We start from the raw sequence: 25,267 nt of genomic DNA, 5'->3' as shown, positions 1-25,267 counted from the left end.
CTACCAGCTTAACATGGCAGCCGAGTCTGTGACTGTTTCGCCATCCCAGGTTGAAGATGCTAGAACGTATCTTCAGAAGCATCAAATTGTGGATCTGTTCAACAATATAACATCTCAGCTCATATACTCGAGGCCAGGTGTGTATATGGGTATCAACCTTACCTTACTAAGGAGCGCTTAAATGTCATGACATAGGTTGCTGTGGACGCCATGGAGAAGTAGAAATGGGGGAGGGGATTAGGATTATCGAAGTTATTCATTTTTTATGCATTTCCTCTGCATTCTTCTACTTTACAATTGATATATTCTTTTACTATTAACTTTAATTCGCAATATTTAATGTTTAAATCATTTGCTTAGTTATATCTATAACACTATTGCCTATAGCTACTATTTGAAAATACTTTTTTTAAAGATAATTAAATGCATGAGAAACATGACCCATTTGATTTTGTCACATAATGCTTTAAAACATGAAAATTGTGGAAATAAACAGAAAAATGTAACTGCGCGATCACCAAACTTTCCAATTCACAAATGAAAGTGTGCTCAATGGGGTGAAAATGGCCCACGTACCTCACCCCAAGATGTTTGACACCAACAAACAGGGGTCAGGGTCTGGGATGGTTCCAGAACAGGATATCCAGAGGAGAAATGTCCTGATCGCTTGGGGGTGAGCAGCCATTCTACTATTCAACAATCAAATCTGAACAATTTAAGATGATGACAGAACTGAATAACATATCCCTGTCATGAATGACCTATCTCATTTACATGCACAAACCAAACTAAGTAAGCTAGCTAGCAGAGGAAGTAGAGAAGACTAGCTTAAAGGTCAACAGAAAGAAGACCGAAAGTGATAAGAATCAACAACAAGCAGGAACTCCCAATCCAACTTCAAGGAGAGAACATCCTGGAAACAGACCACTTCATGTATCTGGGGAGCATTGTCAACAAGCACAGTGGAGCGGACGATGACATTAAAAGCCACATCAAGAAAGCCAGGCATGCTTCTAACACCATTTACCAATACAGTGAAGGTTGGCTGTCCTGGGTATAGCTTTTGTCTCAGGCACGCTGTTATCTCTCCACATGTGGCATCTGTTTATATGGTCAGCCTTAATTGCTGGCTCTGTGTAAAACACTAATTACCCCACCCAACTGGTCACACAAATGCATTTGTGTCAAACCAATGATCTTTCCAGCAGCCTTAAAGTGGTAACACAAATCACACTTACACAGATGTGGAGTCATATTTGCCTGTATGATGAGTCCAAAAGCAAGCATAAGGATACAATTTGAGAAATATGTTATACATGCTAGAAGGAAAATCCACATACTTAAGCAACTGTAAATGCATGTAAATATATGTGCACAAATAAAATGTGCATATTCTTTCTGTTTCCAAACTCATAATAACTGTAAACAAATGTTGTTGTTTCAGATGAGCCAAAAAAGTTTATCACAGACATACTGGAAAGAATTCAGAGATCCAGGTCTAGTCATTTAGACCTTCCCTGTATCTTTGATGAGAGCAACATTGTATCTGTGTTTGGCATGCTTGACCCAACTGGATCTGGTTTCATCAATTTAAAACAGTACCATGAAGGTATGAAGAAAGCTGTATTGATGAGTTGTAATATCACACTGTATTCATGACAGAGTTGTTTCTTTTTTATAGTTGGATAGAGGCAGGAGCCTATTCTAGGCAGACAGTGGCAGTAAAACTTGTTCTCCTTTCTCTTTAAATTCCATTTTGTGCTTTTTTTTCTCTGAGGATGTATGATAGTTGATAGTTGAAAGTAGGAAAAAGAATAATTGTATTTGGTTAATTGTAATAATAATAATAATAATAAAAACACTCTTATAAAGCACAATTTCCATTTAGGCTCAACATGCTTTATAACACACACACAAGTATGCAAATATAAACACAAGAAGGAACTCCACACAGAAAACATTACAGCAAGAAAAGTTATCAATATATACCCTATAAAACAAGCAAATAGCAGATCTCTTAAGGAAAAGCCATATCAAAAAAAAAGTTTTAAGTTGAAATTTGAAACTACTGATGTTCAACCAGCAAATATTTTAATAGAACAATCTAGCTCAGGAAACTGTAAAATCTTTAGGGATTATTTGCTCTACGTCTAAAGATTTTAAGTATTATTGAAGTTTTTTAACACAACAGAATGCCAAAATAATATTTGAAAAGCAAACTGCACTATCAAATAGAATGAAGAATGGTGCTCAGCAAAATATACTGCACACAAGATATCAAGTTCCAATGATTTTAGAGTAGAATTGTTGACAGAATATGATAGATTATCAATATAGCATACACACTTAACTCTACAAAATGGAAATAATAATCAGTCATTATAATTAAATGAAATTATGGCAAAATGAAAATCTTATCCTTAACTGTTAAATTGTCTCATTCAGAATATAAAAAATTGTTGCTTTCCCTAGTTTTGTGAAAAATGTATGAGATCTCTACATTGTTGTACACTTTTTTCTGTTGTGCTGTATTTTACGAGTTAAAATAAAATATGGATAAAAAATATGCACAAATAAGTTAGCTTTATGCTGCACAAAAATAAAAATATTAAAACAATTATAGCTCCATCAAATAAAGTTTGTTTTTGTTGCAGCACTAATCACTCTGGGAGTGAAAGATATTAATCAAGAGCCGAAAGGTCATGATTCCAACAAAATCAGCATGGATGTCTTTGTTGAAGAGGCGTACGTGAGCTCTTTCTATTTTTAAAATGTATTAGGATTTTTTTCTGTAACTATCAGTTTTAATTGTCATCTGATCCAGTTGCTTAACTTGTTAAAGTTTGGAATTTTTCACTCATACAGCTAGTAAACTTGGTTTTTGGACAAAGCTAGTTTAACCAAACTGTAAGGAGTTTATTGAGTGCATCTGTGATATTTACTACTTAATACTAGCTCTTTGCATCAGTTACCATGACCATGTATAGGTCAAATAATGATTATGATTGATAGCCAGTGCAGTCAAATTCATTTGTGCATTTTTTTTTAATTATTTTACAGGAAGAAAGGTCTTGCTAGAGCATCAGCTACATTCCAAAACGAAGAAAGTTTATGAAACATTTCATATTAAAGAAGGATAAAAATATTCAACATGAGGCCAGATATTGACTGAAGTGAATTGCTTTCACCTGTGTTACTTGCTAATAAATGTTGTACAAAACTTTTACCTTTGTGTACCTCCACACTGACTGTATTAATTACTTTGCTACAAATGTCTCAGTCACTTTTCATCTGATTACCTTTTTACCTGCCTCACTAATCAGACTTCCTTCAACTTGTTTCACTCATTATCTGATACCCTTTGGCTCCATATTATTCTCCACACCAAGCTCAGTCTGCTCTGCCGGCCAGTGCACCTTCACCTGTGTTTTGCCCCTCCACCAGGCTGTGCTGCTTGGACTGTTTCCAAAGGCATCATTAAACTCATCTATTTTAAGACTTGAGTATTTGTAAACAACTTGCATCAGTGCCTTGGACTGTTTCACGGGATCAGTGTGTTGTGCAAGCCTCCTAGTATTAGTATTACTAGCGAATGCCTCTGCTGTAGATATGCTCAAGATTTGATGACCTGTGACATGCTTTACAGTAGCAAGATGCAGTGGAGATAAGAGAATTGTTAGGGCCAGCAGATCAGACTTTGCTGAGGATGATTGCAACCTTTATTTCAGCTTCCAGACTGACAGTGACTGATGGTAATATGGAAGACAGAAGAAGAAAAACAACATTTACATTTTCTTTCTTTGGCTGCAGGAAGTCAATAAATTTCCATGCCCTTGTGTGTGTACATGTGTGTTGATAGATGATCATAAATTGAATAGCTTTTCACTTGTATTTGGTAGATTATCAGAAAATCATAGCTATTAAATGTGGACAGATGATATTCACGTAATCATCAAAATGAATGAAACTGATCAAAAACCTGAAAATCACATACAGTTGAAAAGTAATGTTAACGTTATGCAGTCCTGACAGCCTGGAATGCACTCTAGGGCAGGCTGAAAAATCTACCAACTCTGGAGCAAAACTCAAATTAACGAGCTCATGCTGTCGAACTGACGAGTAATATGTGCATGTGTGTGTGTGCACGTGTCTGTGCGTGTGTTGGTGGAGAAGGAATGTGTGCACGTGTGTGTGTGTGCACGTACGTGTCTGTGTGTTGGAGAGGGAATGTGTCACGTGTCTGTAGAGACATGCACGGCACGAAACACCGCCACAGGAGGAAGCTACTTCCCGCATTCACTGCAGCCCTGAGCCTATAGCTCTGTGTACAAACTAAATTTTAAACATTGTAACACGTCACGAGGGCGGGTTCATCACCATGTTATTTATTTTATTAGTTATCAACTTTTGTTGGCATAAAATAGTTGGGCGCGACTGCAGCTGTGCATGTACCTGAAGATGAATGTCAAACCTCTCTATACACCTGTCTGTGCAGCTATCACACTAAATATATACACTCAACACTAAATATATACACTCATTAGCTGCCACAATAAATCAAAACATTTTGATGTGAACACTGATATTTAGCCCTGCGTTACTCATATACTGAACGGCGGGGCATGTGAATAATCACCTGTCTGTGATGACACTTTATGAAATACTACCAAGACAGATGTGTGGGAGGCAAAGACACGAATATTCTCTGCTGACTCTTCTGTGTACTTAACTTGCTGAAAAAAGTGCTCAGAAATGTAAGTACATCCAATGTTGATAGAATAATAATGAAAATATAATGTCTGTTAGCTAGTAGAAACTGAATTTCCGTGCAGATGAGGGAATTGAAAGCAATTAAAGTTGCAATCGCAAGGCACTGTGTCAACAATACACACTAGATGGTGGGGTAACCACCGTAAAAATAATTAAAATGTCTTTGTAATGAGATAACTTAATTTACTGTTATGCATTAAGAACATTCCATTTCAGTATTTCGTGTATTTATTTGTAGATTAGTGACATATCTACTTAATTTTGAAGATAAGAATTAATGTTAAAGTTTCGTGTACAGCTAGTTTATTTTAAGTTTGATTAAGTGCGTGACACCATGTGTGGAGACCGCTGTCAGCAAAGTAGCAAAACTGACAAAACAGACAAATAGTCTCTCTGATGTGTTTTGTAGCTGTGCTGACATTTGTACACCTACTGAAAGTGTGAACCTGCAGCCTTTGTTATTGTTGTACACACTGCTTCCCATGGGCACCAGACAGCTGCTCCCATTGTTATCCGAAAGCAGATGACTGCTCATGTTACACACATCTTCTTCGAGCTTATGTCTAGTGGTTGAACTCTAGAATTAAATGTAATATCTGGAAAACTGATAAAAACGTGGATTTCGATGACGGGCACCAAAAACACAGCCGAAAGCTGCTGCAAACAAATTAAGAGAAACAGTATGGAAAGAAGAAACGATTCTTGAATAATCAGCTGTGAGTAACCTAAGATGCATTTTGTTACAGGAAAATAATTATTTTCGTCTGAACGGCTACGGCACTGATATGAAACTTTGTTCTGGATTCATCGTGATCTTGTTGGGTATGTCTCTGTGTCGTCAATAATCTTAGCTCTTGCAATGTCGGGTTATCATAACTATTATTTTGTATAACCGGTTTAACAAGCTGTTTTGTTTACATCTTGAATCAGCTCACCCATCCAAGCAAGGTGTGAGGGAAATATTCATATACCTGATGTATTAGTGCGTTGTACAGTACAGTTGTGTAATAATGTACAAGTGTACAGTTGCGCATGCATACAAGTGTGTATGCAAATAAGTGCTTTGACAGATGACAAAAACAAAAATTCATAGTAACTTAAAGTTGTTGAAACCATCATTGTACACATCGGTGAATTGTTCCTTTTCTATTGCAGTCCACGCCCATCGTGAAACACCACAAAGATCTCTGTCCAGCTTCTCTGTCCTACCTTTTCTCGTCCTGTCTTCTGTCATCTTTTTTCCCAACGTCCATGCACACCGAAAGTAAAAAAAAAAAATGACGACATCGACATGAACACACTGGAGCAACATTAATTAGCCCCAAATCATGACATATCCCCTTGCTAAAGTAAAACCCTTGGGAAATATCATCTGCTACCCACAATCCTCGGTGTAAGACGAATTTCTAAAAATGTATAAAGAAGTATCACGTAAATTCTCAGAAGAACTCAATTCAGTTTTATGAAGATATTCCGAATTCTAGATGCAATGGTCGCATGTACTCACACAGGTTTGCTGGAATACACTTTACCATCCGTCCGTGGCGTCAGTCAGTCACAAGCGTTGGAGAAAAATGAGGATTCTCGTGTTACCTGGAACATCTGTCCTCAGGGCTGGGTAAGTACACAATCTGTTATTTAAGTTTAGGACCTGCTTACCCTAATTTTAGTTTAAGAACATGCATTTTTAATTATAATGATAATTATAATTACGGCGCATATAAGAGAACGCATGTACACATGCGAACACAAGGTAGACTTTGAGCTCACGCTACAGGAATTCGAACGAGCTCATATTTATCAGTATGTATCGAATGCATCTTACAAATTAATTCACTGTTATTCAAATAACTTCTCTCTCTCACACACACACACACACTGTGGCAGGAGAAGAAATGTGAGGTTTAGAAAGAAGTAGGTTTGCGGTGAGTAAGGAGCGGCCGGCTGAGTGGACCAGTGACAGAAAGGAAGGTGGACTAATACTAGATGTACAAAGTCTGGTCCGAGGAATGCAAAGCCTGAGGGAACCAGACTAGGTGCGGAGAGAACGATATGAAATAAGTTAGATAGGTATGTGGGGGCAGAGCCGTTGAGACATAACAGAAAACATTGACTTTATAGTAAATAAGTTTAGAAACTGGAAACCGGTGGAGTATAGCAAGGAAAATGAGACGGACAGCATTGCTGGACAAGCTGGAAGATATTGGTGGCAGAGTCAGGAAGGCCAGCAAAGAAGAAAATTGAAAGTATCAGTATATTCCGTGACTCAAGATGTCAGCTATCGCCTTGTATGAAAGGCCACCTTGATGATTGTGTTCTGCTGCATTATATTGTGCAATTTCTTGTCCTTTGTCTACCTCTGATTCTTGCAGGGATCCTTATCATCGCCTTAGACAAAAGTTAACAATTAAAAAGTCTTATTTTTATTGGAAACAATTACTTTTTATTTCACACACCAGCAGGAATTTCCTTTCTTGTGTACAGATCCATGCAACAAGAGAAAGAGAAGAGTTTGAGCAAAGACAGGCTGGGGAAGAATGTCTTTTCTTCAGCACGGAGGCTGTGTCATGGTTTGAAGCGCAGCGCACGTGCCGAGAGAGTAACAGCTTTCTTGTCAGCTTAGATGCCTTCATTAGAGTTGGAGATAAATCATTCCTGGACAGTCTGGAAGAAAGATGCAAGTTTTATTTCTGTAACAATCATGATTATTCAGAATGTTTTCTAAAAGTCCCGTCACATCCTAGAACTTGTAATAATCTTTTGTAAAGATTTCATGGAACTTGGATATACAAAGACATGACTAACTTTCACAAAAATACTACCTTCCAGTCAGTAATTCGTGTATTGGAGTGGTGTATGTACTTTGTACTTCCTACATTTGTGTATCCAACCTGTGTAATTTTTATTGTCCCGTGTGTGTGTGTGTTGAACAGTGTGTGCATATATCCTGCATTTGTCTCACCAGCCTGTATGACTTGCTGTTCTTCATATATATGCATGTATATACTGTTTAAACATTTATGGTTTAATATTTGAAGACTTTTCAGAACTTAATATTATTTTTTGCCTCTGGAGCAAAATAAACTCAGATCATTTAAAGAATCCGATTCCTGCCTCCGACTGCTGGGTAATGTCCGCTTGCCTGTCGTGAGCTGCAAGCGGATGGCATTGTAAAACTACTTTTGTAATATTTCAGATGCATTTTCAGTTTGGACTGGCCTCCACGAAGAAGAGGAAAGACTTTTATGGGATGATCCAGCACATGGGGAAGTTCGTAACTTGGCAGGGTACGGTGGTTTTATTACAATACAATTTTGTAACTTGTCAGGGTACAAAGCTTTATTGTAACAAAGAGCTCACGCTTAAGGCTCTTGTAGTCCTGAAGTTGACAATAAGGGTATATGCATATTCTTTCTGCAGCCTACTTCGTTGAGTAAATTTAAGTACATCATTGAAAATATTAGTCCATATCCAAACTACAATGATGAAGTTTTAGGACACGCCTGACAAGTCTTTCTTTCATTGCAGGTATGACGGCTCACCTGCAGAGTCGAATGGTGGCTGGTCATGGAATTCTTCTTCTTTCTTCGACAAAAACTCGACGTGTGGGCTTTTGCAGTTGAATTCAGAACCACCATTGAGTCACGGACGAAATCGTAGACAGCTCGACCTAGTGAAACTAAGTGTAGGAAGTGATGTCAATACTGGTCTAGAGGAAGACATCGAGTCAAATCACAACAGGGAAAAGAGAGAACAGAAGTTAGAGCCAGCTACAAACATTTTTTACGATCAAGATATTACAAGACAAGACGACAAAGCAGCAGGCAACACTTCTACTCAGAAGACTGAGGAAGCAAGCAGCTCCAGCAGGAAACCAGACAATACGACCGTTGACCCTGTTTCCTCTGAAGATGACGAATTGCAGAATGAGTTAAAGAAGCGTTCAACAAAAGTGCAGCCGGAGATGACAACCACTCCAAGTTCCTCTCCATCGTCCACTGAGAATGGTGTCTCCAACGGTCAGACGACGCCGTTGACTTTCTTGCCGACGTCTCAGTCCCAGCTTCACACTGTGTCCAGCTCAGTGGACAACAGCACTAATTCTAGTGGACTTACTGAATTCTCTTGGATTCAACACGATGAGACAACAACTGCTGTTGAAAGTGACTTAAAATCTAAGGTAGATGACATCGAAGATGCCTTTAATATATTCAGTAAAAACTCCAGCACCTTCACAGGCAATGTGCAAAACTTTCTGAGCAAGGAATCATTGCCGCCTTCGTTGTCTGCGGTCGTTCAAACAGAAGTTGAGAGTTTTGGAGATGGAGTTGAAAATGTTACTTTGATAAGTGATCATAATTTATTTATGGAGCATTCAAATACTTCGACAAAGGTTGGTGTGACAACTATCTCGGTGCCTGTCAGCAGCAAGAGTTCCAATCTGCCAGTTGACATTTCTCTGGCTGAGCAGAAGTCCTTCCAAACGTTCGATGTTACACCTAAAACTGTCACTGATTCTACTGGACCTGTCGCCACTAGAGAACAGGTTCAGGTAGGTCTACTTGGCGAAAAAAATGAAGGCACTGACGATACAACAACAAAGAGTGTAACACCGCCAATCGAGGCAACAGCCAACACAACGGACAATACACAGAGTGTAACACAGCCAGTCGAGGCAACAGCCAACACAATGGACAATACACAGAGTGTAACACCGCCAGTAGAGGCAACAGCCAACACAATAGACAATACACGGAGTGTAACACCGCCAGTAGAGGCAACAGCCAACACAATAGACAATACACGGAGTGTAACACCGCCAGTAGAGGTAACAACCAACACAATAGACAATACACGGAGTGTAACACCGCCAGTAGAGGTAACAGCCAACACAACGGACAATATATGGAGTGTAACACCGCCAGTAGAGGTAACAACCAACACAATAGACAATACACAGAGTGTAACACCGCCAGCAGAGGTAACAGCCAACACAACGGACAATATAGGGAGTGTAACACCGCCAGTAGAGGCAACAGCCAACACAATAGACAATACACGGAGTGTAACACCGCCAGTAGAGGCAACAGCCAACACAATAGACAATACACGGAGTGTAACACCGCCAGTAGAGGTAACAACCAACACAATAGACAATACACGGAGTGTAACACCGCCAGTAGAGGTAACAGCCAACACAACGGACAATATATGGAGTGTAACACCGCCAGTAGAGGTAACAACCAACACAATAGACAATACACAGAGTGTAACACCGCCAGTAGATGTAACAGCCAACACAATAGACAATGTAATGAGTGTAACACCGTCAGTAGAAGTAACAGCCCACACAACAGACAATACACGGAGTGTAACACCGCCAGTAGAGGTAACAACCAACACAATAGACAATACACGGAGTGTAACACCGCCAGTAGAGGCAACAGCCAACACAATAGACAATACACGGAGTGTAACACCGCCAGTAGAGGTAACAACCAACACAATAGACAATACACGGAGTGTAACACCGCCAGCAGAGGTAACAGCCAACACAATAGACAATACACAGAGTGTAACACCGCCAGTAGAGGTAACAACCAACACAACAGACAATACACAGAGTGTAACACCGTTATTACAGGTAGCAGCCAACGCAACAGACAATATAGGGAGTGTAACACCGCCAGTAGAGATAACAGCCAATACAATAGACAATACACGGAGTGTCACACCGCCAGTAGAGGTAACACACAATACACAGAGTGTAACACCGCCAGTCGATGTAACAGACAATACACAGAGTGTAACACCGCCATTACAGGTAACAGTCAACGCAACAGACAATATATGGAGTGTAACACCTCCAGTAGAGGTAACAGCCCACACAACAGACAATACACAGAGTGTAACACCTCCAGTAGAGGTAACAGCCCACACAACAGACAATACACAGAGTGTAACACCTCCAGTAGAGGTAACAGCCCACACAACAGACAATACACAGAGTGTAACACCTCCAGTAGAGGTAACAGCCCACACAACAGACAATACACAGAGTGTAACACCGCCAGTCGATACAACAGACAATACACGGAATGTAACACCGCCCACGACTACCACCGAAAAGCAATGGAGCGAAATGTCTTCTACAACAGACACAGAAGAGACCCCTGGAGGCACAACAGTTAGTTACCCGACTCTGAGACAGGATGGCGTGAACACAATCCACGCTGATGGCAGTCACGTGGTAGGGACTGGCAGGAAAGCAAAGATGAGTCTGAGGAACTGTCAGCAGAAGAACCGCTTTGTATGTGCATCGAAGTCTATTGGTGGACTAAGAGCAGGTGAGGACGACAGGTGTTACTTTTGTAGTCTTCACCACTGCCACCAACACTGCACACATACACTGCACACACCTTCTCTCTCTCTCTTGGGGAAGCGGATAACCGAGTGATTAGAGGCCGCCGGTTCGATACCCGTGTAGCGCAGCTCACTTGCCCCAGGCAACCCATCTGTTAGGAATGGGCACCTGACTCCAAAGACCTTAAATGTTTTAAATAATTAATTGAGTCAGCTTTACTTTCATATTTTGCTGTTATAGAAAGCTTGTTGATTTGTACATTGCATATTATTAGTTAATTACTTGCATTGTTCGTGGACTTGTCGCTAATGTTTCAAAGTGTTATCTCCTGCCAACAACGAATGTGGATGTCATTATGTTTGTAGTCGGCCATTGTGAGCGAGGCTGGCTCGGCCACTCACTCCTACCCCAGTGTTACAAGCCTGTGGGCACGCCTGCTACCTACCCCGTGGCCTGGAGGCAGTGTTCACTGGAGGGAGCTGCCCTCATTAGTGTGGAGAACACCTTCTATAGAAATATCACAGAGTTGCTCATCTGGACCATGCGGCATCTGCATGGATTTCGTAAGTTTTGTTCTTAATACGAGATGGATAAACCTACCATACCACATCCCGCGACCGTATTTATATATGATATATGTGTGTGTGTGTGTGTGTGTATATATAGAAATTCTGTGTTCATTCTTGACTAGTGATTGCTGTTTCTTTTCAAACAGCGAGTGGAAGCGTCTGGGTCAACGGGACAGTGACCAGTAACAAACAGTTGGACAGAATATGTGATGCTATTCGGGATGGAAAGCTCGAACAGCAGCCATGTACCAAAAGTTTACCATTTATTTGCCAAAAGTCATCTAGAACTGTGGGTGAGGACACACACACGCACACAAACGCACGCTCGCACTTGCTCGAGTAAACAACAACCTGAAATGTTTCCTCAGATTTACAGGCACTTCTGGATTTTTCTGTTGTAATCACATGCAACATCTCAGGCATGGGTTAATAGTTTATATTAGTAGTCTAGATATTATTCATAATGTTTATAGTTTTTAGTAATTTTCTTTAGAAGAAAAAAGTCGTCTTACTCTGAGTACTATTCACAGAAAACTTTTATCTCTGTCTAAAAGCTATTTAGTTATTAAAATTCGGTAGGTTCCTTCTTTGTTTTGCTTTCCCTTGAGAAGATCTTTGTTCGTGCCATTGTCTGGAAAACTATAGCAATTAGTCTATGAAACTTTTACATTTTTGTTTGGCTTTACTTTTTTTTTAAATTTTGCTCCTTGAGTAGGTGTTTAGAGAGAGCATTCTGAATATGAATATAATTTTACAGAACATAACTGGTGGGTAATGAAGGACATTATTTTTGCTTTATTGAATACACCAGGGCAAATGACCATGGAAGGTGACAGAAGCTCTGTTCATCAAATGAAAGACGACATCGTAGTTGAGAATATGACATCTGCTACCCCACAACCACTTTGGTGTCCGGTACAAACCACCTCTCATGATGACTTGGTCATCTGGTACAAAGATGGCTCACCAATTCCACCAGAGTCTGGAAACCAAAACCAATGGACATCCACAATCAGTCGTATGTATAGAGCTGAACTGTGAAGACAGACCATCAGGAAAGTCATTGTTATATGTACACATTGTTTATATTCTCCTCAACATTCTCTTAACTTCAATTAACATTCGTTTTATTTACTTCACTTATACTTTCTGTTTCTAGATGAAATCTAGTTCTGACTATATTCTTAATATGTTCTGTATATGCTAGAAACCAAGCAAAGCTACCATTCTGTAGTCTGAATTGGTGTAAGCTTATCCGTTTCTTGTAGCCAAACACTGATACAAAGAACAAAGTTTATATGGAATAAAGAGGCAGTCATTAGTCCACGGGGATAAACTGGTGAGGTCACGTGAGCTTATACAATATTAACAATATAATAGCGATAGCATTAAAAAGGTTCCTACCTTAACCTAAGGATCAAAGCACGAAACACGCACACACATCTTACAATAACTTTTCACATTCAGTTTGCGATTTTAATTCATTGTGTCTACAGGGAGTCCTGGTATCCTCCACTTAACCACAGACCTTCTGAGGAGACTGGGGTACAGCAAACGGTTCCGCCAGCCGGCCATGCTTCAAGGCCTGTACTGGTGCAAGGTGTGGCGCCCTCACCCCTTGACCTCCTTGTCGTCATACAAAATCTTTGTCCGCTTTACAGGTGAGTCTTCAGTGCTTGAGGTCCTACTACAGTTCTTCCTGAACATTCAGGGACAAGTATTTGTTTAGCTTGGAAGCAAGGAGCAAGCTCAGGTTGTCATTCTATTTACTCAGCAAATGGTGTTATTTTCAGATGTAATAACACTCCAAGGATTTGTCAAAAGCACGGGCATATCACCGGAAACAGAAACATTTTTCAACAAAATGAAAAACATGAACAGTCTGCCAGGCATCATCTCACGTGACATGGAGAGAATAAACGAGGAGGCGCTGAGAGATGTGAGAGACAGACAACCTTATCTTCAGGACATCATGTCCACCGTCACCCGTGTCGAGTGAGTTTAGTTGTAGTGAGCTCATCAGATATAACCGCCTGCATGAATGTATTCACACATTTAGGTTTGTATGTATTTCATTCGCATTTCATATTTGACAGATGACTTGACAGCATGTATTTTGCTACCTTCTGTTTTTCTTTAACCGTAACCGTGTAACTGTGTAACGGTAGCGTTTGCAGCCATTGGCAGTATTTGCTGCTGCACTACCATGAGGTTTGCTGTCATACAATGATACAAATCGCTTATAGGATCCCTTCCTACTGTACAGATGGCGCTCTAGTTGTTGACTATATGCCACGACCATTTCAGTCGTTGGGAGATTGATGATGTGCAACTTTCACTTTGCAGACGACGATTATGATGAGACAGCACCAACAGAAAACTAAAAGTTCTTACTTAACATACCCACAGTTCACAACAGTCAAGTTGACATTTTTTATTATTTGTGTAATCCGAAAAGGTCAGAGTTAGCAAACTGCGAACTGTGTTATCATTTTTTTCTGTTTAGTTGTGTTTTTACTTTCTTCCTGTCTCCAAATCACTCGTTCCCTGTTTCTTCCAACCAGTGCAGACACGTCGGAGACAGAAATGCGGACATACCTGTGTCTCTCTGTCAACAATCTACCTGTGCCAGTCAAGGGACTGTTAGTGGAAGAGTATTTACAACTCTGTTCACCTGCAGCTGCTTGCCAGCCAGGAGTACCTGCAAGGCTGGAATGTCAGCCTGTCGCCAGACAAGGCCCTGCGCTTCTCAGTGACAGGTAACCCTTGGTAACAGTGAGTTTGTCCCGAAAACTAGCTTTTTCTAGAATCAGACATGAAAATGTAAGCATATCTCGTGTTGTGTCGATTAGTGAGTCACACAGTGCATCATTAAGGACTGATTCAGTTCACCACTGACATTTCTCTCTGTCGCAGAGATGTGTCCTCAGGCCAAGTTGCTGGACAAGTCCACGGGTCACGAGGCCACGTTTCCTAGTACTCCTGTCAACCATCTTGCCATGAGCAAGGAGTTCTGCGGTAAGAATCGTGTTGCCTCTGCTTTGAATCTTTTGATCTTTTGTCATGTTAAGCTTTCCTTGCTATGGAAATACCAAGCTCTGTGTTATTGTTAAAAAAAAACAAGTAAGACTGAGAGAAAATAAAAACGAGGAAGAAATAAAGCAGAAAATCCCCTAGCAATCAGAGAAACTGGCGACAAAATGTGTTTTTAGCATTTGACCTAACTGCTGGTTAAAAGGACAGAAAATGTGGCAAGGTAAGGAATTTTTATTAATAAAATAAGACCCACAAAAGGATAAACATTTCGATATTTCTAGCATTGCCCAGGCCTCAGCTCTTAAAGAGCAAGGAGACCTACCTGTATGTTAGGGTTGCAACAATTTCTACAGGTGGGCTCACCATCAAATATTTTGCAGTCAATAAAATATAGGCATAAATATAGTTTATGGAAGTGTGTTATATGTCAGTGTGAAATATATATTTACCATTTTGTATACCAATAAAAAGTGAAAAATTATTTGTACTATTAAAATATAAATATATTGAATGTACACTTTGTTAGACGGAGATTTTGTTGGCTATGCCATGTGCTCTGGGAACCTACGGACTGGGTCTTCATGGGGCCACAGGCAGATTGAGCATTCCTGTAACAGCACTGGTCACGTGACCAGAGGGAGCCTGAACCTAGCAAACCTCTCGATCGTGTTCACGTGGATGAAAAGAGCAGTTCACTGCCACAAAAACCTAAACCTGATTTACTCGTACTTGATGAGGTAAGTAGTGTGCATAAGGTATGAGAGAGAAACAGAGAGAGAGAGAGAACGTGTGTGTGTGTATTTGCATGCAATCACACACACACGCGTCTGCGTGCGTTCGTCAGTGTCGAGTTAAGTCGTTGAACAAGAGAAAATAGTGAAAAATGAAACATTCATGCAACTGGCTGCTCTCCGGAGACTGTTATCTGTTTTATCAACTGTTATGCCAGTGTCAGGGGCAGGAAACAGCTGACTGAACAAAAAACTTTCTTCTTCCTTCCTCCCTCTCTCATCCCTGCTCCTCCACTGATACAGTAACTGACCTCATCCTCATGGAGTCTTACATTGATGTGTTTCACCTGCTCGTTAGTTCTTCATCATATAGCAGTGAAATAATCAGGATAAATTTGTCATCGTGAAGATTATATGGTAATTTTAAAATTTTTTATTAACCTTACCTTTTGTCAGGTCCACATTGAGCCCGAGAATGTTGCTGACGTCACAAACCGTCTGGAACGTATTCTGACTTCAACGGATCAGCTGACCGAAGTGGATGTGGAGGCTGTGGCCGGCGTCATCAGTCGCATCACCGTCGTGCCTGTCCTGCCCGTTGATGTAAGTGTTTGGGGACTTATTGGCTGGATTTTGGAAATGCAGTGATCCACACCTATCTTGTGTTTTAACCTGTTGACACAGACCAGTGCATCTTCTGACGACTTTCCTCTCACTGGTCCTCGGGGCTTGGATGGGGCTTGAAGCTGAAGGCGCATTCTACTGAATATATCTAGTAAATCTGGGATACCTAAATAATAAATCGCCATCTGATGTTAATTTATCACGTGAGCTTTGCGTTTTGGTTTATTCTGGACTTCCTGACTAGACAGGAGTGATTTACATGTTTTAACTCCATTTCACATCGTTTTTTGTGGAAAGTATATGTTCAATTTTAACCTTTAAATATTTTCTTTAGTTATTGTTTCAATGCCTTGTTTTTGCTTATGATTTTATCTGTCATTCTATGCGTTTATAGCTGTAGTTGTGAGAGGTGTCTTCTCCTGCTACTGAAGGGATGTATACTTGTGGTGTACTCAGTATTTGAGAATACACACCATGTTATTCATAGGTGTTCACTTCAACTTTGATTGCTGAATGCATACTTGTGATGGTTACCTGTCTATTCTTGTACCCATATGGAGTTTTATCATGAGCCTGTGTGTGTGGCTTGTACATGTGTTTCAGGTTGGCCAGCATTTACTACAGATAGTAAGCCGAGTGTTAGACAGTCCACCTGAAGTTCTCAGGAGAGCACAGGAGCAGTCCAATGCTACCACGAGGTTAGTGTCACTCCAGTTCTACTCGTTTTCTTAACCCTAAGTTTTTTATCATTAATTTCTAGTTTCTTCACTACTGAAAGAACTTCTAGACGAACACATTCTTTAACTAGACGATTAGACATCTGAAGGCGCCATTTAAAAGTTTGTTGTTAATTTTGTTCCCACACCACTCGGTATCCATGGCGATGGGAGGGTAGTCGTCGTTCCTGGCGTGGTTTGTTTTCATTGTCCAACTGTTTACTCTTTCAGAATTTTGAGCGATTTGGACTACTTTTCTGGGAAGATGGATTTTGCACAGACGCCGCACGTGCGTTATGTTACACCCAATATTGCAATGGAGTTGTGGAATTTGGGGAAAACTAGGGAAACAGTCATTGGCTTTGGTGCCACAACTGATTTAAATGGAACCAGTATTTTATCGGAATCAAGAATACTGACGATTAAAAACAGAACGTGGGCAGAGCTTCATCTTGAAAACTTTGATGTTGCCATTGAGCTACCAGACCAAGTGGTCATGGATCCCTCAACAGGTACTCATCTTCTGTGTTCTTAGACGCCATTCCTATTGATGAGCTGTGCCACTGTAGCAATTTGTTTCTATAAACATGTCTTAGATAAAAGATGGACTAAGTAACTATACAGCATACAAAATAAGGCAATCCTTTAATGTCTCCATGTCTTTTGTCATTTTTCGCACCGGAAAAACCTTGAACAGATCAGTATCTAGAAACTTTAAAACTCGTATTTTGATAGTTTTTATAGAAATTATTTTACATTGTTTATGATTCTATATTTCTGGATTCCAGAGACTGTGGGAATGCGACTTTCTATGACTATATTTCGCAAGCCAGGACTGTTCCTGTCATCTGAGCAGGTGGAAACGTCCGTCCCTCGCAGCCCTCATGTTAACAGTCCTGTTATTTCTGCTGCTGTTGACGGTAGAAAAATCAAAAACCTAGAGCAGAAGGTGAAGCTGGTCTTCAAACCAGAAAAGGTAAGGTACTAAATGATCCATTGGCCACACAAGACCAAACACACGCACTGGTGTGCACTCGTCAAGCTACGGTTTTACAGATGAGTACTGAAACATTAGGTGCAGAATATTATAGCATGCAGGTGTAACGATACTGACACAAGAATAATAACATAAGTATAATCACGAATGTATATAATATCCCCACTAAAACAATCTACCGTCTGCGTGTTATCGTGCGCGCACACACATTCAACATGCATCCTGCACGTGCCCACACGTCACTCCTTATAAATCCTTATAAATATGTACGTATTTCTTCACTTTAGTGTTTTATGGAAATAACTTGTCAGCTGTCTTGTCAAAGTAAGATTGTTATCGGGTATAAAAGCAGACAACCCAAACACGATTGGTATTTACAGAACGTTTTGTGGATGTCTTTTAATGTAAGTCCACATATACAGTCAAATACAAAATACAACTCTATTTAACTAATGTAGAATGGCATAATATCATCTAAATGGTATAATATCAACACAGATGAGTGACAGAGGTGCCACAAGGTGCGTGTTCTGGGACTTTGGAAGGTCTGGCGGCGGTGGGTGGTCGTCCTCCGGGTGCACATTCAATGGCACAGTCCGCGGTCGCCACATCTGTCTGTGTGATCATCTCACAAACTTCGCCGTGCTTTTGGTGAGTGACTCAGACACAATGGTTTTTCTCTGAATGTGATATTTAAACTTAAATCGTTACTGTTAATTTTTTTAGTTCATATTGTTTACTTAGTTGTTGTATTACTATATCATCCAGTAGTCTTGTTTTTACTGTTTCAATAGAATTTGACCCGCTCTCGCCATGAGATAGCTTTTGTTGCTGGCACGGTGTAAAACACAACCAGCCAACCAACCAAGAAGCTCTACCTCATGTTTTCGGTGTGACATCCATGTATATGCTACATGCCAATAATCATCCTCATAAACTCTTATAGAGACCTGGATAAAAAGCAGTAAATTAATGTAATTATGTAATGTAATAAAACTATGCCCATTGCCTGTAATTAGAGTAAATTCTTCTACGATTCGAAGTGATGCATGATAGGTCCCTTGAGAAACAATTCTAAAAGTCTCAGGATGAATTTTAACCATTTCAAATGTACATAATGCTTTTTGCTGTGATACTTATTGTTGTTTCTGAAACATGTTTTAACGTGTTTGCAGGATTTCTATGGAGATACAAAATCTTTTGGAGAGAAAGATAACAATGCTTTGAGCATGATCACTATAGTTGGAGTCACTTTGTCCATGCTGAGCCTGACTTGCACCATCTTCACATTCATCATTTTCAAGTAAGAAAATATTACACAACAGGTCAGAGTGATGGAAAGGGTCACTGGACTCCTAAAGGATGAAACTAAACATTTTGTGTATGATGTTTGTGAGGAAGTAACACTGAATATGTCAGTGAAACACTTGCAACGCTTTATATTTACAAAAATATTCTTCTTCATCTACTATATTTTCTCACTCACTCTCTTTCTCTGACACATACATCTGATTGGGTGTTCATACACATTGACGAGTGGTGTGTACCTAAACATAGTGATGGTGTGTGTGTAAGAGGGAGATAATATACATGTTTAATAATATCTGTGTGTTCAGAAAACTCCGGAAAGGTCGAGCCCAGCAGACCCTGTTCAACCTGTCGCTGGCTTTGCTGTGCTCCCAGGCCATCTTGCTCATTGGACTGAAGCAGACGACTCATTATGGAGTTTGCCTGGTTGTGGCGGTCCTTCTGCACTATTTTATAATGGCCTCCTTCATGTGGATGATGGTCGAAGCTGTATTACAGTATCTTATATTCGTCAAAATACTTGGCACCTACATCTCTAGGTACACACTCAAGACCATGGTGTCAGCCTGGGGTAAGACATCTTTTATGTAATATTTTTTATAATATTTTATGAGAAAGGGTCACATAAACAATTAGAATATTATCCACTGGGATGTCATCTGTCCTAGCAGCAAAGTGAGGTAAATAAATAAATAGTCTCTATCAAAGGTATGCATAACACACCTAGAAATGTCCACGCACCAATGTGTTGTATTTGTATTTCTGTAGCAGGGGTTGTTTTACAGGGTGGGGTTGCTAGCCCCACGCTCAACCCTCCTCCTTCATCCGGGCTTTTGACCGGGGTTTCCAGGCGAAGTTTCCACGCGCCGATGTAGCCTAGAAAAAGATAGAGGACAACAGTAATCAAAGTCGCCTAGTAAGAAAGATGAAAAATAAAATAATGTTAAAGCAGAAGAGCAAGCTGGAGCCCTTAACTAACCCCAGGTTAGAATAAGTCCCTAAAAAGTAGAAGGACTGTTGCATGGTGTAACACTTTGCACTATGCTTGAGATGACAAAGAGGTTCCTTAAAGTTTCAAGCTGGAAATATATCAATATTGTTGCAAAAATATTGCTTAGGAGATAAGGACATTTTTCATGTGCGATATGGTTAGAAAAATATTGTTGAGCTCGTGAGGAAATTGTGGATTGTTTTCATTCGTGCAGGTGTACCCGTCATTCCTGTGGTGACAGTTCTTTGCATTGACTACAGGCAGTATCGCGGGCGACGAGACTAGTAGGTGTTTGGTATTACACTTTAGAAATGTCCATAACACTCGTTATGTATGTACTGACATACCGAGACATAATTATTTCAGTCACAACGATAGAAACAAGGGGCTGGCAAAATACTTGCATCATCAGGAGCTGATCATTTCTGGCTGCAAGATACATTTATGCAGGCCTGCATCCCTTGTAGCATTTATATTGGGAACACAATGAACTCTGCTTTGAGACCATTATAAGACCATTATTATTATGTCTGTTTATATTTTTTGTAAAACACTTTGAGCTAACCTGTGATGATGGGCTAAAGCGCTATATAAATTCGCATTGTTGTTGTTATTGTTATTATTCAGGAATGGAATGTTCATATCTTAGTTTAACGATAATTCCTCACCATCTCGTTTCAGTTGTTGGATGGAACTCGAGGCCTTCTACTACGCCTTTGCCCTGCCCGTGGGTGTGATCATGGTGTTCAACTTTGCCCTGTTCACTGTCATCATGTCCAGCCTCATGCGCCGTCCCATGGCGGGTTTACGGAACACAAAGAACAAACATTCAGTGGCAGAGACCAACATTAAGGCAGCCTTCACCATTTTCGTTCTTCTCGGTGAGACTTTTAGAACTCGTTGTCACCCGTTTGAGCGACCTATTATTTGTACAGTTTCTATTGTAATCTAGTGTTTGTGCTTGTCAGGGAAGAAAGTACAGGAAAACAGCATTTAAGTAAAGAAACACTGAAAAACTGACAAAGTACCCTTTAGTGTTAATATCGGTCTATCCAAACAAGCACCGTTCTTTCTGAAATAAAATTTTGTGTTCTCCAACTGAGTTACACGAGTTACACTGGTTTAATATTCTGGAAGAGACCTGGGGTGCAAAATTTTGCATTAAATTTAATATTTAGGTATTATCGTCAAGAAAAAATAAATGTATGACATACATCATCGCGAACATTTATCTGTACATTTCCTCGTATTTACCTGGTACATTTCTGCAGGTTTGACCTGGATCTTTGGCTACCTGGCTATCGAGGACGCCCGCCTGCCATTCCAGTACTTGTTTACCACCTTGAATTCACTTCAGGGTGTGTTTATTTTTGTGCTACTCATCGCTCGCCGGCGCCAAGTCCGAGAGCACTGGAAGCTGCTGTGTTGTCGCTTGATGAGTCCAATAAACCGAAAGGAAAAGGTTTCTGCAACTCGTTCGAGCTCTTTGTCTTCCAGCTTCTCTGGAAGCTCCCTCGCAACTAACAGGAAGACCTTCAGCATCCGCAGCTACTCGACAGCCGACAAGTCCAGTCCACCATCTTAGTGCGCCATCCATCTGCTTCTTCGTGAATAATAATAAAGCCAGGATAGACATCTGTGTCGTTCATACATTTATTTTAGTGTATTACATACTATGTGCATCTTTATTGCTCCAGAAAGTCAGTGTATGGTGTAAATTATCAGACATATCCGAGATCTGTGTTGTTGACTTTTCAAATGTACTACCAGATGTACTGCAGCTACAAACAGTCGTGGCTTTATACCCATATTTTGTCAGTTATCTTTTTAATAAAGTGATATCCTAGACACAGGCGTGTATATAATCACTGGCATGGTATTTTTTAACAACGCATCCTCATTTTAATTCTACAACAAATCCATTAGACTCTGAATAAACATTTCCAGTCACGCACACGACCAAACTAGTAGACAGTGATTAAAGTAGTTCCAGGGTCCACAGCAACAGACCATCTGTTCAGTTCCATTAAATACACATATAGATCGAAAGCATAACTGAAATCTCTAGACACAGACAGGTTCAGACTTCAAACATCCAAATGTTTCTTGGAGCACCAGCTGGATTTGAACATGAAGTAGCTACAATTGTTATGAAATACTAGTAGTTGACTGCGGGGCTGTAGCTTATTACTAGCACTTCAGTGCACGTGGTCACAACCTCTTTACTTGCACTGACATGCCACACACGCGCACCATCTTCTTGTCCTTTTGTGATGTCCACTAGCAAAATGCGGTACAGCATCACATAGCGTACCTAGCCCTGTCCAAGAGGCTACACATAGAGGAAAGCCCAGCCATCTTCAGTCCAAACATTTGTCGCCACGTGGACCACCCACACGGGGGCGCTGCTCGCACCAGGCACCACGTGCAAATTTAGAGGATAATCGCTTCCATAAATTAATTCTCATGGTATTCATCGGTGGGTTCTTCATTTCTACATCATCCTGTCGTGAACTCCGGAGAATGAAGGTCTTGAATTTCAACATCATCGTCTATAATTAACCTTGCTGCGTGAACTTTTTTTATTTTTGAGAACTTGGTAAGCACTCTGTGACATTCCTGAGCTAATAAAAGATTTCTGAAAAAAACTTGCATGACATTTATATTTCTCCATGAAACGAAACGTCATCCGTTAACACTGTCAGTTGTCAGCCCGACAAACGATGGACTGTTTCCTGCTCCCTTCATTCTGTCTGCATTCAAGCGAGACCACCTGACTGCTTACCTCAAGCTGAAGAACAGCGAAATAAATGGACAACACGAGTTTCTCCACTGTTTGGTGTCTGCCTTTCTCTCCATCTCTGTCACCTTTAATGCAGACATGTAGTGTGTGAAACAATAGACTTTCCACTAACTGAACAGTCCTTTTCTTGTTGTTATAATAATTTGGTTGTGGCTACAAACACTCACGATGTATTCAGGTAAAAATTCAAGTTCGTCTAATGTCAGCTCACGATGGGTCGTATTCAAATCAAAATTATTCAGTATTTCAAATGACCCATGACTTCTATTTTTTTTTCTAGTGTACAAAAGAAGCTGTTTGAGGATTTAAGAAAAAATTAGATTATATTTCAATGAGTTTCGGGTGTTAGTGCTTCTTTCCAGATCCACCGGACTAAATTGGGAGAGAAAAAGCAGGAGTTAGAAGTAGCAAGAATAAAGAGGTGTCCAATGAGCAACTCCAGCAATCGTAACAGTGCAGCTGTATACAGAACAGGGGAACTGGTCTCTGATGTTGTCCATTTGATTGCAGTAGGAGCCTATAAAACTGTTCGTGACCGAGGGATGTGAGTTCTTTTTTGTAGGACGTCCAGGAGGACGTTATTTGTATGGCGGCGTGACAGGCGGGCAATGCTTCCTTGTCAAGGCTTCACAAAGTGCTTTTATCTTCCTTCCTCCCTAGTGTGTGCATGTGTCACATTAAAAACTGCTCACGTTTGAAAGTCACATTTAAAGGCACGTTTTTATCGTGTCACTGATAAATGTGTTTTCTGTAAAGAATAGAGACAAAGGAAATATGTAGTGCGACATATTTAAGAGACACTCGAAGTGTAATATTCCTACTATTCCTATATATATAGAGAGAGAAAGAGAGATCGCAAGAACCATCTAGCACCATAAGTATCTTAACAACCTCACACATTCATCCTTCATAAGTCCTTCCCACAGCGCCTGGTGAAGGCACTTTCCTATATAAATAAATCAACCAGCCAGCCATGATCTTCGCAACGATATCTTGGAATGGGATTAAGTAAACAAAAATATCTCGTTAAAAAGCACAAGAAAGTTGTCTTTAGCAGTTGTATATATTACAAAAAAACACGTACCCATCAATGGCGATTTTTTTCTGACTTCATCATAACGTGCTCCGACTTATCCCAAGGTTGTGTTTTATCCCCGCTTTTGTTTATTCTGTATACCGACAGCTGTCACAGTATAACCTCGATGGTCGACATCTCGTCGAATTCTTTGATAGCACTTCACTGCACTGCACTGCACTGCAATCTCTTCTTAGGGGCCGTTAGATACCCATGGTGTAGCCTTGGAATTTATTGCTTGGTGCGATGAACATTTCTGAGAACTTAATGCAAGACCAAAGGGATTTAATTTCTGTTGGAATCGTACACCAAGTCCCAAAAATGTCATTCATGACAATTGACAAGGAGATGGACTTTGTCAATACATTTAAAACTACATGAGAAAAAAACTGATTGTATACATGAAGTCCCGATTTGTCGTTTTTGTAACCAACTCAGTTTACAAAATTACATGTGAATTTAAAAAAGTGAAATGTGACACTTCAGTAATTAATGTGTTGTCACTAAAAAGTAATAAACGTAATAAAGTAATAAAAGTAATATAAATTTAGAATAAATTGTAGCTTTTTTAAATCGTTAAAAAACAGTTTTTCCGATGATTCTTCTGATATGAGAGACGTACACATTAGTTTATGAAAACAACTGAAAATAATAATAAAGTCATTTGCATCAAGCGATAGGACCGCAATGTTCCCCAGGCTCGTGCATCTGGCGCTCTTTTGTCAGACACCCTTTGGTTCACCATGCGACATCGTGGTGCAGGTGACTGGAAGCACACCAGGCTGATGTCTGCTTCTACCTCGGCGTCTCCTAAACAGGTTGGCCAAGGTTTTATGACATTTCTCGCAAGTTGTTTTACTTTTGATAACCATTAGTCTGAGGCTTTAATATTTGCTCCTTGCTTAGGATCTTTTACCTTAACCTCCTGTACACTGGGTACAATATAAACTTTTACATCTGATCAGCCTTCTGGAGGAATCGTTGTGTTGTGGTGACGAAGGCTCGATGGTCCTGCCAACTCCGTCTTGTTCATCCTATGATCGACTGCTTTCTGAATATCGCGACATGTTTATGGAACATGGTAGATGAATGGCTCAGGATCTGACTGAAGTAAAGTCTCTTTGTAGATATTTTTTTATGAAAACCGCCTCGAGAAATAGCAGAAACTCAATGTAGTAACAGACATGGTAGAATTATTATACTGAGCAGAAAAATAAATGCATCATCGTCTGGCTGGTACTTCACTACATCAACAGTTTTTAGATTCATAATCGCTTTTTTCT

General features: G+C 40.1%; 4 protein-coding genes across 4 annotated transcripts; all 4 read left to right on the top strand.

Annotated features, from left to right (window-relative positions):
- On the top strand, window positions 1–3,940 carry LOC112572774 (EF-hand calcium-binding domain-containing protein 10-like). The gene is made up of 4 exons (XM_025252643.1): window positions 1–137; window positions 1,445–1,609; window positions 2,655–2,745; window positions 3,061–3,940. The coding sequence occupies exons 1-4, from the start codon at window positions 14–16 to the stop codon at window positions 3,113–3,115; spliced, it is 435 nt and encodes a 144-aa protein (XP_025108428.1). The 5' UTR covers window positions 1–13; the 3' UTR covers window positions 3,116–3,940.
- Window positions 3,941–4,680: 740 nt separating this feature from the next.
- Window positions 4,681–10,418, top strand: LOC112572208 (cell wall protein RBR3-like). The gene is made up of 7 exons (XM_025251780.1): window positions 4,681–4,754; window positions 5,517–5,592; window positions 6,282–6,388; window positions 7,255–7,447; window positions 7,967–8,057; window positions 8,299–10,098; window positions 10,415–10,418. Exons 2-7 carry the CDS (start codon window positions 5,556–5,558, stop codon window positions 10,416–10,418), a joined length of 2,232 nt encoding a protein of 743 aa, XP_025107565.1. The 5' UTR covers window positions 4,681–4,754; window positions 5,517–5,555.
- Window positions 10,419–11,855: 1,437 nt separating this feature from the next.
- Window positions 11,856–16,826, top strand: LOC112572207. The gene is made up of 9 exons (XM_025251779.1): window positions 11,856–11,996; window positions 12,515–12,721; window positions 13,200–13,364; window positions 13,497–13,698; window positions 14,268–14,462; window positions 14,591–14,721; window positions 15,266–15,366; window positions 15,927–16,073; window positions 16,698–16,826. Exons 2-9 carry the CDS (start codon window positions 12,520–12,522, stop codon window positions 16,824–16,826), a joined length of 1,272 nt encoding a protein of 423 aa, XP_025107564.1. The 5' UTR covers window positions 11,856–11,996; window positions 12,515–12,519.
- LOC112572016 (adhesion G-protein coupled receptor G6-like) lies at window positions 14,617–21,954 on the top strand. Its single transcript, XM_025251503.1, has 12 exons — window positions 14,617–14,721; window positions 15,266–15,476; window positions 15,927–16,073; window positions 16,698–16,792; window positions 17,042–17,322; window positions 17,599–17,786; window positions 18,306–18,458; window positions 18,983–19,110; window positions 19,424–19,686; window positions 20,321–20,390; window positions 20,788–20,987; window positions 21,378–21,954. The coding sequence occupies exons 5-12, from the start codon at window positions 17,076–17,078 to the stop codon at window positions 21,689–21,691; spliced, it is 1,563 nt and encodes a 520-aa protein (XP_025107288.1). The 5' UTR covers window positions 14,617–14,721; window positions 15,266–15,476; window positions 15,927–16,073; window positions 16,698–16,792; window positions 17,042–17,075; the 3' UTR covers window positions 21,692–21,954.
- Window positions 21,955–25,267: the final 3,313 nt, after the last annotated feature.

The sequence above is a fragment of the Pomacea canaliculata genome, linkage group LG9 (assembly GCF_003073045.1).
Source record: "Pomacea canaliculata isolate SZHN2017 linkage group LG9, ASM307304v1, whole genome shotgun sequence".
Lineage (NCBI taxonomy): Eukaryota > Metazoa > Mollusca > Gastropoda > Architaenioglossa > Ampullariidae > Pomacea > Pomacea canaliculata.
This window is presented reverse-complemented; position numbering and strand designations above follow the sequence as displayed.